Below are 17358 nucleotides of genomic sequence, written 5' to 3' on the forward strand. Positions count from 1 at the left end.
GAGTTGGTGTTTTTTCAATGTATGCTTCAGACACGGGTCACGACGAGGCGTTCCCCATAGCGACCCCTAGAGGACGCAGTGTCTCGTTCCCTACTCAGGGAACCATGGTTACATAAGTAACCTGAGACGTTTTTCCCCAGCCTCCATTTTATGGTGACTTTACAGGATAAGAAATGCAACTTGTGTTCTAAGTGGGTCTGCGAATGGGATTAAACAGGGGTTTAAAAACTGTGATTGTGTATGTTTCTCTACATGAAAGTCTACATGAAATTATTTTTATTTTTGAAAATTCAACACATTATTGCAAAGAGAACAATGTTTGTTTTCAGTCTGGTTGCAAAAGAACGATTTGATAAGCATATCAGTCTTTAAATGCCATACAATTTTTTTTTTCACGCTAATCAGATCAATGTAAACGAAACTCTACAAAACTACAAAAAAAAAATCTTATCATGCAATGTGATAAAATAGCTTCTCTTCCCTGCAAACGATACAATGAAGAATGAAATGATGAATGTTTGAACTTAAAGGCAAAAACAAAACAAAAGGTAGCAGGTATCTGTATAGAGAATGAGAAGTAACCATGGCAACAGATAGAGTATCCTGCTAATATGGCGGTGCCTTCCCGAAATGCAATGCGGAGTGAAAACATTGTGACGTAACTCCTCATTCTCTATCCACCTTATTCTTTGACGTGGAAGTAAGCCTATGGGCGAGACTTCCGGTTCCTTAGCTGCTATAAGGAAATAACGAGAAGAATAACAACGTGCAGTAAATGGTAAAACTGTTTGCACTACAAAACAGTGTGTTCATAATTAAGATAATACATTTTAATTATATGGTAACACACACCAATTTGCAATATTAAGCAGCAAAACAAGCTGTTTTGTACAGCTAAAAATAGCTGGACGCAGATGTCACCGGAAGCCAGACCCATAACATTTACAACAAACTCTTACAACAAAAATAAGGTGGATAGGATGACTTGAATTAGGGGTGTAGCGATATACTGGTATTTACGATAATCATGATATTTAAATAATTAAATATTGTTATCGTGTTAGGGGTGTTGCAAACAGGGCCATCCTTAACTAACGCAGGGCCCCCACAAAGTGCGGGGCCCGGTGCGACCGCACCAGTTGCACCGCCCAAAGGATGGCCCTGGTCGCAATATACACGACGCTTACAGTTTGTACCACGTAATCCGTGCGATCTCCATCGTCTAGTCTATTAATAAGACTTAAACTTTTCACCTCTTCCTCATGTTCGGGATGCATTACAGGCGAGCGGAGTTCCAGCTAGCCCATCTGTGTGGATAACTAAGCATGCCCAACGGGGAAAGACGAGTGCAGTTAATTCGGGATCACAGCGCTAGCACACTTCAACAGCACCGAGGCGCTGCAACTAAACATCAAACACGTTATTTAAACCTCGCTCAGACAGAAAAGCGCAGCGGCCTGAAAAACTGAGTATTACTTTGAGCTCCTCTCATATATGAAATGTGATTTTAAAAAGCAAACTCTCTGAAGTCTCACAACTTGCAGAGCATATTTCGGTCCCTTCCGCACCCAATCCTCCGTCTCTAGGGAAACGAAGGCTCAAAACAGCCAGTGAGACACAGGAGGAATATCTCCAGATCATAATGGGCCAATGTACTGTCAGATTTTATGACCCAAGGCCAGTGTGGAGCGTAGCATGGTGCTTGTCTTCTCAAGGCAATCCTGAAAGGCTCTAACAAAGCCCGCTCTTTGAATGACACCCAAATCTCACTGTGACACCCCATCACTACAGCCAATGGTGCAGTAAATTCCCCTGCCAGCATGACTCAACCTAGCAAGGTATCAGCCATAACACCTGCTGTCTTCCCTGGCCACTGGATCCGCCGTTTCGGGCGCGCGTGTTTGAGGTCAGGCGTCTGTGCGTATGGAGCATGTGCACTTTGATGGATAGTGCGTGTAATGACATTACCTCTCGGTTGTTTGGCAGGCATGTTCGGCTGGGGAGATGTTCGCAGCGTCAGGCTGCTCCGGAGCAATCTGCGAAGCCCGCCACTTAATGCGTTCGGAATACAAATCACCATTAAGCCATGCTAAGTGCTAGTTCAGCAATGCTAACATAATTTACCGCAACAATAATAGCCGCAATCTCCATTGCCCCAGGGGAAATTGATTTAATATAAACTATTAGCTGGTCATTTTCAAAGAGATGTGTTGGCACGGATTCAGAGCGCAAGGTCGCACTTTGTAACAGGATATTAGCCGTCGGCGTTTTGGAGCAGACTGCTAACGGGCACGAGCGTTTATGATACTGCCTGTGATGCTGTGAAAAACTTATTGGCAGCTCTTGTTTTTTATGTACTACCTGTCAAAGGTTGGGACGCATTGGACTGAATTTATAAGAGTTTAAAAGCATTTGGATGTAAAGCTGGCATTTCGAACCTTTATAGACCACTCAGACTTTCAGTCAAACCAGTGACCCCAATTAAAAAATAAAAAAGAAATAAAGAGCTAGTAAGCTAAGCCAGCTAACAACAATGTATGTTTTTTATTTGTAAATAAAACAAACATTATTTGATTATGTTTTAAAGAAAATACTGTTTCAGTCTTTCTACTTAAAAATGTCATGTTTAATTCAATGTTACTTGCCGTTCCTTTGTTAATTGCATTTTTTATTTTATTTTAGTGTAATAGCATAATAGATTATGTAATCTTTCTCATAACTTAACAATAATTAATATATAACAATAATTAATATATACATATATACAAATGTATATATTAATAATAATATTGTAATATATATATTAATAATAATATTGTAATATATATATTAATAATAATATTGTAATATATATATTATCAGACTTTCAGTCAAACCAGTGACCCCAATTAAAAAATAAAAAAGAAATAAAGAGCTAGTAAGCTAAGCCAGCTAACAACAATGTATGTTTTTTATTTGTAAATAAAACAAACATTATTTGATTATGTTTTAAAGAAAATACTGTTTCATTCTTTCTACTTAAAAATGTCATGTTTAATTCAATGTTACTTGCCGTTCCTTTGTTAATTGCATTTTTTATTTTATTTTAGTGTAATAGCATAATAGATTATGTAATCTTTCTCATAACTTAACAATAATTAATATATAACAATAATTAATATATACATATATACAAATGTATATATTAATAATAATATTGTAATATATATATTAATAATAATATTGTAATATATATATATATAATAATATTGTAATATATATATATATATATATATATATACTTATTTTATAATTTTATACTGTAATATAATATTAAAAACAAATAATAAACGTAATTTAAGCTATAAATAATATTAAATATAAATAATATATGATTTATTTCAAATGTTTTACATAGCCTATTTTCTATATACCTTTTAAGGACTCATATTTCTTTACAAAATAGACGATTTATTTAAAACAAAAACTGTGAAAAGCACGTTTTACTTAGTTTTGGTTTGACTTTTGATTTGACTGACTAGGTGGGTCCTAACTTTTGACTGGTTGTGTACATTGTCAATATAGATTTCTTCTGCAAAAAGACTGAGACGTTATGAAGCAAAATCAATTTATCATCTTCCTATTGTTTTGAGCAAACCGCACAATGTTGTCCACTAACATGTCGTGTATAGTCATCCAGGCATAAGAGAAAAGAGAAGATGATGGGGAGGTGGAATAACAGAGCACAAGAGAAAGGAATGAGAGAGAGAGAGGCAAGAAAGGGGCAATAGTTGTATTTTGTTGTTTGGACTGGCAGCCTGGAGTCGCTCTGAAGCCTGGTGCTTCTCCCTGTGGAGGGGCTGCTGAGATGTCAGTTAGAGTTACTGAGATGTGACTGCCTTGGGAAGAGTCCCGTCAGATGAGATTTAGAAGCTGGGCTGACCAGTGAGAGCCGGGAAGGTTAGTGTAGTGAATTTATTTTGAGAAAGGGCACTGGGAGACATGGAAACGATGGGGAGATACTTCTTCTGCTCATATTGATACTACCAATGAATTAAAGCATAGTGAATTGTATTTTTTGTATTTAGCATAGTGCATTGTATTTAAATATATATATCATCAATAGTAATTAATTATTGTAATAATTTTTTTTATTATTTTTGTGGAAGCTGTTTTTTATATATCTCTGATAATTGAGGAGTGTATTTACAGCTATAAAATAATTTCATTAGTTATTAAGAAACTATAATTAAATGATGTTTGAAAAATGTAAGATTTAAGAAATAATGTATTTTGTTTCAATCCATTTGAACTGCCACATTTCTGTGATTGCTGCATAGTTTTCAGAGTTTTAACTTGATTCTGTTTTATTGATTTAATTAATCACACGTTCATTTGGTATGTTGGGTTAAGCGTAATTTTAACGTGTGCTGCAGGCCTGCTTTATGCACTGTGGCATGAATAATTTGTATTATATGTATTTTATATTTTGTGTATGCTATTGTTGTCGCTCTCAGTCACTTTACATATAAAAAATATTGTAGTTTTTTACAAACACTGCAAAATGGAGCTTAAATAATGCATAAAAAATTAGTAAATTTTTAAGTCAAAAATTAAATGGGAGTTTATCAAGTTTTTGCAGCATTATGTTTTTTTTTAAGCTGCTCAGGTCTGACATTGCAAAATATTGTTTTTTAAGATCCTCACAAAAGCCTTCTAGTATAAAATAAGGGATTCGTTGCATAATGTTTTATGTACACTGTTCATAGCAGATCATAACAGTTTGCAAAAAAATGACAGGTCAGGTAGTTGACAGTGCTGAGCTGTCAGGGTGGAAGGCCTGTGGTTTTGTATCAGGAGCATGTCACTGAGAAAATATAAGAGACTTCCTCGTCCATCTGACTTCCCATTTCCTTCTGTCCGTATCAGTGCTGTAGTTAAATCTTGCTCGATTTCCTCTGAAAGAGGCTTGATACAGTGAGATGTAATGAAAGAGCTCATTAGCGATTCTGAGGCTGGTACTTATTTATCAATCATGCTCTGATTTATGGTATAATCAAACATGATAATTAGATATTTGTTCAATCACTGCTGAATGGATGGCACTATTTTTCTAACGAACATCATTTGTTAATGAGGGGAAAGAATGGGTGTAACTTTATGATAACGGCTTGTCAGACTCCATATAGACTCTGATCATTTCCTCTGTCATTATCGCACCCAGACGAAATTCCTTCACATTTCTGGTGCGTGAATCCGAACTGGAATGTAATGTGGTTATCAGTGCCGTTTTGTGCTGAAAAGGAATGGCAAAAGCTTTAGCACCATTAAACAGTCGTTTTTTTAGTTACTAGCCCCAATGAAATGGAAATCAAGCACAGATTAAGTAACAATGTGACTGTTAATTGTTTGTATTTGAGTGTTTCTTAGCTCTAGAGAGGAACGAAGGACCTTTTATTCACTTCAGTCGTTTTTTCTCTTCTGTAATCCTGCGTGTTTGAACTGGGCTGTCTTTGATGAGAGGTTTTGCAGATGAGAAACTTGTTTGGTGTCTTCGTTATGCTATGAGAGTTTATTATCAATTATAAGAGACATTCTTCAACTTGTCTTACTTTACCCCGGCTCTAATGACCTTCCCCAGCAATTTGAGAAGACGCGTCATTAATTAATGGCTTTGGTGCAACAAAATTAGCACTTTAGAGACTCGGCAGGAAGCTTCATCAAAGTGTGAAATCCACCGGAGAGCAATCTGATACCATTTCCCTGCCGGCATGGGAAGAACTGTGTCTTAATCAAAGGGCATCTGTGTTTTCTCTAATTTTTCCAGATCTTTGGTCAAACCTTTTGTGTGCTATCATGATAATGTGTGCATAAAAGGCTTTTTGAAGATCAGAACTGCTTCATGAATATTACAAGATCAACAGTGTCAATAAATGAAACAGATGTCTCCCTTGAGAGATCATAGATAAGTGTCTATTGGTTCACTTCGGCCACTGAGCCAATATGGCATCTCTTGTGAGCGAAAACACGTCATTTCTAATGCTGTCATTCTGGATGTGCCAAAGCACGCGTTCATTATATTCTGATAAACAAGCATCATCACAGATTCAAGCTTGCTTCGTGTTTTGATTTGTGAAAGTGATTTGCTGTTTTTCCATATTCGCTGATCAGTTTGGATCTCAAGGAATGATCTGTTCAATCTGAAATATTTAATACAGAGTTCGAACCTGTTAGCTGTTAATAATCTCCAATGTAAAGAGAGGAGAAAGTTAGGATTCAATTTACTTCAAAATCATAAACTTTAAATATTATTATATTATATTATATTATATTATATTATATTATATTATATGTATTGATATATTTATTTTAAACAAATGAAAAAAATTATTACAATAAATAAATAAATAAATAAACAATAAATAAAAATATTGAAATAAATAGACAATACATCTAACAGTACAGTACTATGATGAGTAGGGGATATGGAATAATGTAATAGAAACAAAATGTTCTACAAATAATGTTTTACACATTTTTATAATATTAATTGTTCTCATTACACTGAAAAAAATTGATGTAGGATTTACTTTAAAATAATTTTCACTTGTGAAATTGATAAGTAGCCTTTTTAGACAGAAAGACTGAAATAATATTTTGTAAATGTTTTATTTATTTATTTAGGTTTTACAGTGTTTAAATGTAGTCTTTATACATGAAAATATATTGCTACCTTTTACATTTTAGAAAACGGGTCCCTATATTTGGGGGTCCGTGGCATCTTAAAGACTGAAAAAAAAACCTTGTCTCAGAGTATCCCATTTAGTCAAAGTATCCCAGCTTTAGTCCGAGATGGATAAATATCCCTCCCTTTCTGCTCTACAGCAGTGGTTCTCAAACTGGGGTAGGCGTACCCCTGGGGGTACGTGAGATGACGGTGGGGGGTACGCGAACAAAATTCTGAGTTTTGGCATTCATTTAATATCCCAACTTAAAGCAACATTAAAACCGAACGTATTTCTGACAAGCAAAATGCCGCTTCTAATGTAAAAACAGGAAAATGGGAGTGTCGTAAACGGTCAAATACATCCGATCAGCTTACCTCATTTTTTGCAGTCAAAACTGACTGCATCCACACAAGCAGCGTGCATGTGATAGGATGGCCGCTGAATATGCTGCTTTAGCAAATCGCGCTGCTGTTCAATGTATCTTTAAAGTAGATCTTCACTTAATAGCATGAAGAGCAAATATTGACACGCACTGTACACTGAGATCGATTTAAACTCTCCTCGATAAAGACACACACTGTGCGTGTTATTGTTTTCATGTTTAAGATACGAGCAAGAATGCAAATTTCCCTGAATATCCAAACGATGGCAAATGTGCCATTAATTTTTACAACAGTTCAACAAAAAAGGTAGTATTAAGTGAACATTTTACATTTTAAATGTAGCCTACATTTTTAACAGAATATTGTCATGTTTGTTCTATTTTGCAACGAAATAATAGTTCCAACGAAATCCGTATCATCTCCAAGCATCATACAGCAGTGTTTCGTTAGTGAACGAATCTGCGGCTTTGAACGATTTGGAGAGTCAGTGATTAATAACCCATTCATAACTACAGCATTTGCTTCAATGCTGAATGAATGAATGAATGAATGACGCGACACCTGGCTCATTAAGACAGCGACTTGCCGCCACCTATTGGCTGTTTTATTTTTAAATCTACAAGTATCACTTCGATTTGCCATCATTTCTTGCTTTATTTATTGTTTATTATTTATTATTTATTAATAATACACTTAATGAAATGTTAAGAATATGACATAAAACATGACATACAATTAATAAGGATAGAAAATATTTGCCTCCATAAAGGTAAAAAATGCACCTGTAAATCAATTTAAGGGTGCAAATATTGTCCTTTAATAGAAAAGGTGTGACTGCGGTCTAATTGGAAGAGAGGGGGTACGCAGAAGAATGTTAAATGCCCCAGGGGGTACGCCGCTGTAAAAAGTTTGAGAACCACTGCTCTACAGAATGGGGACAGAATGTTTATTTGGCATTTCCAGAACTGTCAGAAGTTACTGGCATTTTTCTGAAGCATCGTAGTTCTGTTCAGCAGTCGGATTCAGGCTGTGGGATCGGGCTTAGGGCCCAAGCATAAGCAGCATAAGCTTCCAGATATTTGTGGAGTGAACAATGGTCATCTGACCATGTGCACAATTCAGAGTCTGTTCAATATGTATGTGTATGCCCAGCAAAGCCTTCGTTCCACTGAATACTTGTGATGCATTAGATTCAGTAGAGAGAGCATCTACGCCTCAACTCATGTAGAGGTTTGAATTCTGAAGAGAGTTTGTGTGCAGGAGTGTGTGCATGTGGGTTTGTTCCAGGGGCGATTTTTGAGCAGTGCCTCCTCAAAAAAAAAAAGTGAAAGTCATTTATTATTGTACAGCCAAAATCATTTGGCTGTACAATAATAAAAAATAAACAAGTACATTGAAATATGAGATTAAATAGCATGTAAACAACTAGTTTTTCTCAAGTGACACTGTCCAACAGTGACATCAGCGAATGAAAGTCTTGCTCGATTTGATTAATGCTGTAAATTATTCAAGGCAGTGTTTCAGTCTCATTCAAATTGATCTTTTTAAAATACTGATTAAAGAACTGATTCATAAGAGTCGTTTAAGCATTAAATGGAAGGTATGGGAATAAATTACTTTTTTAAATATACTAAAATAAACTTTTTTCTTTTTTTAAGTAATAGTTTAAATTTATATTTCACAATATTACTGTTATACAGTTTTACTGTAATTTTAATTTAAAAAAAATAAAATAAAATAAAATCCAGCATTGGTGATCATCAGAGACTTTTTTCCCAATGGAATTGGAATATAGAAGTGGAATTCATAGAAATAGACTACAGTGGTCATGTTGTATGTGTTTGATTCACTAAAAAAGAACCAGTTCATAAGAGTCGTGTGTTTGTGAATCGGACTATTTTGTATGTTTTGATTCACTAAAAAGAACTGCTTCATAAGAGTCATTTGTTCATAAAATGGAATAAGGCATAGGAATAAATTGCATTCAAAATATAATAAAATAGCAACTTTTTATAAAATTTTCCATTCAATTTTAATTTTTTTTTAGTTGTAGTTTAATAGATTAAATTATATTTCACAATATTGATGTGTTTTACTGTAGTTTTGATCTAATAAATGCAACATTGTTGAGCATCAGAGACTTCTTTTAAAAATGGAATTGGAATATGGAAATGGGACAACACTGATCATGGTGTATGTTTTTGATTCACAAAAAAAAAAAAAATGTGTTTGCGAAACGGACTGCACTGATCACATTGTATGTTTTTGATTCACTAAAAATAACCAATTCATAGGAGACGTGTTTTTATGAAACCGACTACACTGGTCATGTTGTATGTTTTTAATGTATGTTTTTGACACTAAAAAAATTTGCATTACAGTCATTTGTTTGGGAATCAGACAACACTGAAAGTAGTTCAGTAAAAGTTAAGTCTTGGGAGTTTAATAACCAATGTTGAGTACAAATAGAGATTGTGAAGATTTTTTTCAACTCAGCGGTAGTCACATCTGAATCCAAATTAATTTGAAATAATATGTTTTTTTTTGTTTTGTTTTTTTTTGCACTGCCATGGTGGTCCCATTATTTGAAATGCACTTCATTTGGGAAAGAGGACAGGAAGTCATTAAAAACAGCCTGGACCGCAAGTTCTTTTTTCATTCCAGCATTGGCCTGCCGCTCTTCCTGTAATGAACCTCATTATGTTCAATTACCTCAGAGATGCTGCTGTCCAGAGGGAGCTGCACTCAGACCTCTGGGAAGCCGCGTCTGAAAACACACGGTCAACACACAACATCAGATAGGCTGTTTTATTACAGCTACGAGTGGCCTCGCTGAGGTGTGTAGGTGGGATGTTTGTTTGGATACCCGGAGTGTGCCTGCGTTGTTCCACTTTCCACTTCCTTTAAAGTTCCTTTAACATAGTAATTGGTGTATACAGCTCGATGTGGCTGAGAGCTTTAACCTGCTGTGATAGCATAATGAAATATTAAGACAATCATGACTGCCTTTGTTGATTTTTCTAGCTGAAAATAGTGACACTACTCATTTTTTATTAAATAATGTAGCTTTTCCTGTAACACAGTTCATTTTTCATCCACATAAACACATCCAGTTCATTTTAGTGTATCTGTTTGTTTGGAGATTTCTTGTAAATGAAATAATTCACTGACTTGTTTGTGTCCTTGTTTGTTTATATGAAATAACCATATATATTATACAATATCCTGGTTATTTTTTGGGTCAGCTGCATATTATCTCAGTTACAGTTACACAATTTAAAAGATATTTCCCTCTTAAATAACTTCAATGTACATCGTTTTATTAGTGGTGAGTTTTGTTTTAAAAGAGAACCTTGACTGTGGTTAAACTACTTTAAATGAGTATCTGGAAACTTCGGAAGCTACAGTTTAACGGACTATTCTCTAACACTGCTGTATTCAATTTAAAGTTTTCAGGTGATATGACAAGGCTAACGGCTTAGGCATTGACCAACTTTTTTATTAAGAGAGCTTTGAAAGGTCACACTGATGGCTGACCATGAGGGTGTGTTCTTTCTTTTCTCCTGAGAAAAAAAGATCCATAAAAGCTCATCGGTGAATATTCCTGGAGGTTGTTACAGAGCGTCAATGAGGCTCAAAATCTCTGAGTGAGTTTTATGGAAAGCAGAAGGTTAGAACTAGTGACCTTGTCTCCGTTGATTAAACTGTGCCGCCACATGGCGGATATCTTATGATCTGCCAGACTTTTTCCTGGTATAGTCATTATCATTAAACAAAGCATGTTAAAGATGCCTAGGGAATTATGGCCTGTTAGCCTTTGACCTTTGCATTAGCACTTTGACCTTTCCATTAGGCCTGTGTGATGATGGACACTAAAAGGTGTAATAACTTAAACCGTATCCTTAGGCCTCTTTTGCACAGAGGTCACAATCATAATAAGTCTGAACTTTACTTTTATTCATACTCGACTGGGTAAAGAACCTGCAAATGTCATAAATAGCGAGTTTGTAAATGAGTAGGTGAGCTCAAGCATGTGTGTTTCAAATCGATGAATGCTCATTCTGTACACTATTGACTGAAATTATGTTAGATTTGAATCCTGACTGATCCATATTCCATTTGCCCTCTGACTGAAAGCCATCGTAAAATAATTTTTCCCTGCAGCAAAGAATTGATCTTCATTCTCAGCACAATATTTGAACATAATCATGGAGTGAAATGTTCACTTTTTTCAAATTAATTTTTAGGTTAAAATTGCAATTTGTTGATGTTTAGGTGCATCCACGTCTTGTTTGTTGGTCAGTATTCATGGGTTAAAACTTGTGGTGGTTTGGAGAAGTCACAGAGAATCTGTCGCTCTTGAGTATGGCACATGCTAATGAAGGTGTCATAATTAATGGTGCTCTGTTGATTGTTTGTTCCGGCAGCGCTGAGAGATAACCGGATTGAGCTGGTCCGAGCCACGTCGCAGGAGTTGACGATCAGCATCAGCGAGGTCACACTGGCAGACGAGGGGATGTACACCTGCTCCCTCTTCACCATGCCTGTCAAAACAGCCAGGGCTTTCCTCACCGTCCTGGGTAAGACATCATTTAACACATGATGTGTGTGGGATTACATCCTAAATCAGCCAGCTGAAGCGTTAAGTTATTAAGCCTTCATGCGTTACTTTCCAAAATTTCACAAGCCAGTTTTGTTCACATTAGTCCTGAATTCGGTGTAGTCTATCTACCTTTTTAAATGCCACTTTTGCAGTTATAGGCCTGCATTTTTATTGAAAACGTTTTACTCAGTGTCTTTAGAATTTAAAGAAAGATATTTATTTAAAGCAAAAAAGTTTCAATGAATGTTTATATGTATACACACACACAAATCAAACTGCAATCACAAATCAATGCAAACTGATCAAACATGACAGTAAAGATATTTATATTTATAATGTTACAATTTTTTCTATTTCAAATAAATGCTGTTCTGTTCTGTTCATCAAAGAATCCTTTATATAAAAAGGGGGGAGGGGGAATAAATAAAATAAAATGAAATAAATAAATGTCACATCTTAACTGCTAATATTATAAAATGCTTCTTGATCATGAAATCAGCATATTGGAATAATTTCTGAAGGATCGTGTGACACTGTAGAGTGGAGTAATGATGCTGAAAATTCAGCTTTGCCATCACAGGAATAAATTACTTTTTAAAATATATTAAAGTAGAAATTAGTTGTTTTAATTGTGATAAATTTTTAGAATATTACTGTTTTTACTGCATTTCTGATCTTTTTTTTTTTCTTTTTTCAAAAACTTTTTTTTTTATCTTATCAACAATTTTGAACACTAGGATATGGATGGGTGCATTTATTGAAGGAGAGAAATATTGCTATATTGTTACTAAATGTGTGCAACCAGTCTGCACTGGGTTACAGTGAGACCTTTTGAAGGCAGCTACACTGAACCATTAACAAGTCTAAAGAAAAAGACCAAATTTGTCGTTTCCAGAAAGTAGATAGATAATTAGAATTTTACCTCAGTGGGGGCGTTGCAAATCTAACTTTGGCCTGGATCAGGATTTAATTAAATGGATTCACCCGGTCGCCTTCAACAAAGACACAGATGATCACAGAACAGTGTTGAGAAATGACACAGAAAGAAGTTTAATTAGTTTCCTCTATCAACTTTTACTATACTTTTGCCAATCAAAAGTCAAACAGACTTTCTATCAAGTCCCAAACATACCAGAGTTAATGTCAGCTGTGACAGCCCACAAACAGTACTTAATGCCATATTTCTGCATTAATTAGAAGCCCAATTAGCTAGTCTCATTTTAATTAGTTGGCGTACACCATTAAAATCATTACAGTTGTACACTCTGTCAACAAGCCTGCATTGCATTCATGTTTTGCTCATTGTGAATACATGAATGGTTACAATTAATTTACATGTTGTAATTATTATCTTGGAAAAAATAAGCAGTAATATACAGTACACAATGTTTATTTATTAATTAAACATGTTGTTACATATGCTGTTATGGATATTACGCATATGTTTGTCACATATATAATGGATAATGTAATTTTTACAAGTACAACATTTTTCTGAATCAACATTTTGAATCTTGATCCAGTAACATGTCGATCGATCTCTAAATTGCAGATACGGCAGATTAGCGCAGTCTGGCGTACTTTACTGGGACTGGACAGCGTCACTGCATCTGAATCGACTCTTAAACTATCAAAAGTGTGCTGGACTGGACTAAATGTCGATTAGAACACTGTTCTCTGTCGTTTGATGAATTACAGCTGCCGCGATCAATTGGAAATGTGCACAAACATTGAAATACGACTCACCAAAGTGGTGCGAGTGCGAGTGAATTTCACCCTAAGTGGTTTTGTATAAAACATTTGTGTATCAAATACCAAGAAATGAATCAATCAGAAGCGACAGCTTGGCATCTTCAGGTTTTTCTTGATCTTGGGACAATATTTAGAAACAGCACATCATCCAGTGGAGGTTACAGGCCACGCTGCAGTAGAATGACTGATGTATTTACTCTGTTGCTTTTTAATGCATAGTACATTGTGGTTGTTTTTGCTTTGATTTATTTCTTAGGAATGTGATTAAGGCCTCTTACTCAGGGGAGCAATAAGGCCTGTGAACTGAATGCCAAACGTCTGATCTCATCTTCAATCAAAGCAAACCCAATATCTAATTTTCCTGACTAATGTTTCCTATTGATTTTTCTTTGTCTCAGCCCGCTACCTCAGAGAGGAAGCTCCTGACACAGTAATGTATTTGTGGACCACAGAATTTCCCGTGTGCTTGAAATATTTCATAAGATTGAAATGCTGATTGCTTCATTTGAGGTTCACCATCTTTGTGATGGTGGTAGGATACATTATGACCATTGCTTTGAATCAAGTCACATGAATCGTTTGTATGTTATTATTTGGCCTTTCATGTGTACATAAACCATCAACTAAATGCTGGAGAGGGAATGCAATAGCACATACTGTGTGAATGAGCCTTTTAACAGATTGACAGCTCAATTTAAAAATGGATTGCTGTGGATTGTAGGCCATTGACAGACTGATTTTTAATTATTATGTTTTATCTTCATTTAAGCAAATGTTGATGCACTACATTTCAAAAGTTTGGGGTCAGCAAGATGTAAAAATAATCATTTTAATAATACTTTTATTCAGCAAAGATGCATTAAATTGAGCAAATTATGACACTTTTACATGGATAGATAGATAGATAGATAGATTTGAAAAATATCAATTATAAAAACAACCCTAAACTTTTTAACAGTAGTGTATATGTGATTAATTACATTTTAATTTGATTAAATAACCAGCATATGTAATTAATTCAATTTTAAATCTAAAATAGTTTAGACTAGACAGCCCTAGTTATAAAATCTATTTTATTGAAGATACTGTACTGTTTTTAAATTCTGCAATAATATGATCAAATAACCACTGAATAAAGGGTCTAAATTTAAATTAACCTCATTGAACAACAAAAAACCCCCAGGCAAAATAAAAGAACTGGGGTAGCTCATAGAAGATGATAAATAAAATATCTCCAATCTTTTTCCATTAAATTCACGCTTACCTACTGTTCATATTTTGAACTCACCAAAGTGCTAAGCCATCTTTCTCTCTTTCTCTTTCTCTTTCTCTTTCTCTTTCTCTTTCTCCTCGATGTTTAGGTGTGCCTAAGAAACCAGAGATCAATGGACTCACCAAGCCTGTGATGGAGGGAGATCAAATCACTCTGACCTGTGTGACCTCTGGCAGCAAACCTGCGGCTGATGTCCGATGGTTCAAGAATGAGAAGGAGATCAAAGGTGAGGAAAGTTGATGGAATACGATTAAACTCACATTAACACTTATAAGCCAAATCACAAAGACATTTTACTGCAAGTAAGTGCATATTTTAAGACTACTGTATGTTCAGTAAAATATGCAAGTAACCACTCATGTAGCATCTTCTCCACAAATCCATCAGCATATAAACAACATCCCCTCTCAGTCAGACGTGAAGAGAGGGGATAAAAACATGCAATGACAGCAAGCGAAGAATTCTCTAAGTAGAAACTCGCTCTGCCATGCGTACAATGCAGATGGCATTGAGTGTCTTTGTCGTGCGTTTGCAGCACTTCTAAAAATACAGCGGTTCTAATTAGCAACGAGGCGACATTTCCCACACTGACTGATTATTGTGTCTCCGGTGGACGGAACCTTGGGGAGAGGCCTTTACAGTGAAACCCCAGAGGATGAAGCATGGCTCAACGCTTTTTATGTCTTTGCAATGACTTTGATTAGCTTGTTTATCTGTACATTGCTGTATTTAGTATTAAGCGGCTATAAACTGTATTTAACCATATATTTAATGTACATTAATAATAACTCAGGGCAGCAACAACCCTAATAGGCGCATACACAGAATACGTTTTTCACTGCCTTGCTTTTCTTTTTCTATGTAACCATGCACTAGTTTATTTATTTAATTTTTTTGTCAGTGTATTTTTGTTTTGTTTACTCACCCTATTGAACATTGTACTGGTTGCGCTTTTCTGTGCGATTACATTACAATAAATGCGTACCAAAGCTTTCATGCTTCAAAAAGGACGTAAAATCCATACGACTAGATTTGTGTGATGGACAGATTGAAATCTAAGTAAATATTCACAGATAATTTTCCCCTCCAGTGAGCTGTTAACTTCTGCGACCAAATCAAGACCGATTTTGTGATCCAGATCAACCAATTAATCTGACTCACAAGTCGTTCATGAGTCAGACATCACTACTCTCTCAAGAACGCACTGTACCAAGAAAACTGTATGCTTTATACATACTTTATGGTTGTTTTTCAGTTATTTTGGAGCTTGAGGACCATGTTTTTATTCACTTGAAAAAGTCACCTTTTGTGCTCCACGCAAGAAAATAAAGTCTTACGGAAATCTTAAAATTATTTCCTCTTAAAATGAGGAAATGTTTGTTTTTGAGGTGAATTATTCTTTTCATCTATTACCAAGAAAGAAAGTAATAAGAGGAGTACCTAAAGTCTGAGTGAAAAAGTTTAGCCTCTTATCAGTGTCTAGTCAAGGGTTCTTATAATTTTGACTTCGAACGGGGATCCTGATTAGGCTCCTTATCAGATATTACGTCTGCGGTCAGTCCCTCTGGTCATTTGATAAACAGACCGAATTTGTGGGTAGGGGAGGATTTTCAGAGCTTATTTCATTTCATTAAGGGATCAGTGATGTTTCAGATGAGAACGGCAGAAAAGTAAGCTGCTTTGTTTAAGATTCCTTTAAGAAACTGATACCTGATCTCCTTGCATGTGACTCAGGCTCGCTGTAGTCACAGATAAATGATACAATCTTCGTATTCATTAACGATCTTGGTGTTTAGGTTAGATGTAGATCTATTCTTTAATTAACAGTGATGTTTTAAGGCAAGAAAATAATAGATTTGTATACAAGAAAACATGCATTTAGCCTTGATAGATGTGAAACATTTTGAACAAAACTGCAATAGTGGTCATTTCTTCACATTACTCCAAAATTCCGTTGTTTTCTTTTAATTAGCTGTGATTGTATTTGATTAATTCAGCAAAAATTTTCTCCAGCCGTGAGGTCAGATATTAATATGACCATTAACACTGAAATTTTCGCTCTCTCTCTGACTCTGAGACCCCTGTGTTTTGTTGTTTTGTTTTTGTTTTTTTGGTGTCTTTTATACGGTGGCCCTGTTTTGCACAACACAACGGAATTGCCACAACACAACGCATAGGACTAATTTCATTGCGTTGTGGTAATTTTGCTGTGGTATGGCTTGTTTCCGTTGTTTTGTGCTAATTTCGTTGTGTTGTGCTAATTTCGGTGTGTTGTGGCTTGTTTTCATTGTTTTGTGCTAATTTCGTTGTGTTGCAGCCAATGTTCCCTCTAATTTTTTTTCTTGCTCAGCAAAAATGTTCTCTATTGGGCGGACATTTCGGCCACCTGAGCAAAAACATTCTTTATATATAATGAATAGCAAAGTTTACCAGACCTGTACAGCGCGCACACAAAAAAGTGTGTAACTTTTAACTTTAATGTGCTATTTATATTTGATTTGACCCTTGATTGTAACTGAATGATGCACATTTTAGGTTACCTGAGAAAACATTTTTTACAGTGCCGTGTTACTTACCAAGAAATTTTATTTTTAAAAAATCATTAAAAAAATTATCTCACACAGAATAGTTCAATTATTT

At 35.3% G+C, this 17358-nt stretch overlaps 1 protein-coding gene across 3 annotated transcripts in view; it reads left to right on the forward strand.

Annotated features, from left to right (window-relative positions):
- Positions 1 to 17358, forward strand: part of LOC107720667 (cell adhesion molecule 2-like) — a 437719-nt gene that overhangs the window by 391401 nt on the left and 28960 nt on the right. For all 3 annotated transcript variants that reach the window (XM_016528444.1, XM_016528445.1, XM_016528446.1), the window contains 2 exons: positions 11518 to 11670; positions 14807 to 14944. In XM_016528444.1, coding sequence (XP_016383930.1) covers positions 11518 to 11670; positions 14807 to 14944 — 291 coding nt within the window. The remainder of the gene's footprint in view (positions 1 to 11517; positions 11671 to 14806; positions 14945 to 17358) is intronic.

This window comes from Sinocyclocheilus rhinocerous, unplaced genomic scaffold, assembly GCF_001515625.1.
Source record: "Sinocyclocheilus rhinocerous isolate Xijiao unplaced genomic scaffold, SAMN03320098_v1.1 scaffold603, whole genome shotgun sequence".
NCBI lineage: Eukaryota > Metazoa > Chordata > Actinopteri > Cypriniformes > Cyprinidae > Sinocyclocheilus > Sinocyclocheilus rhinocerous.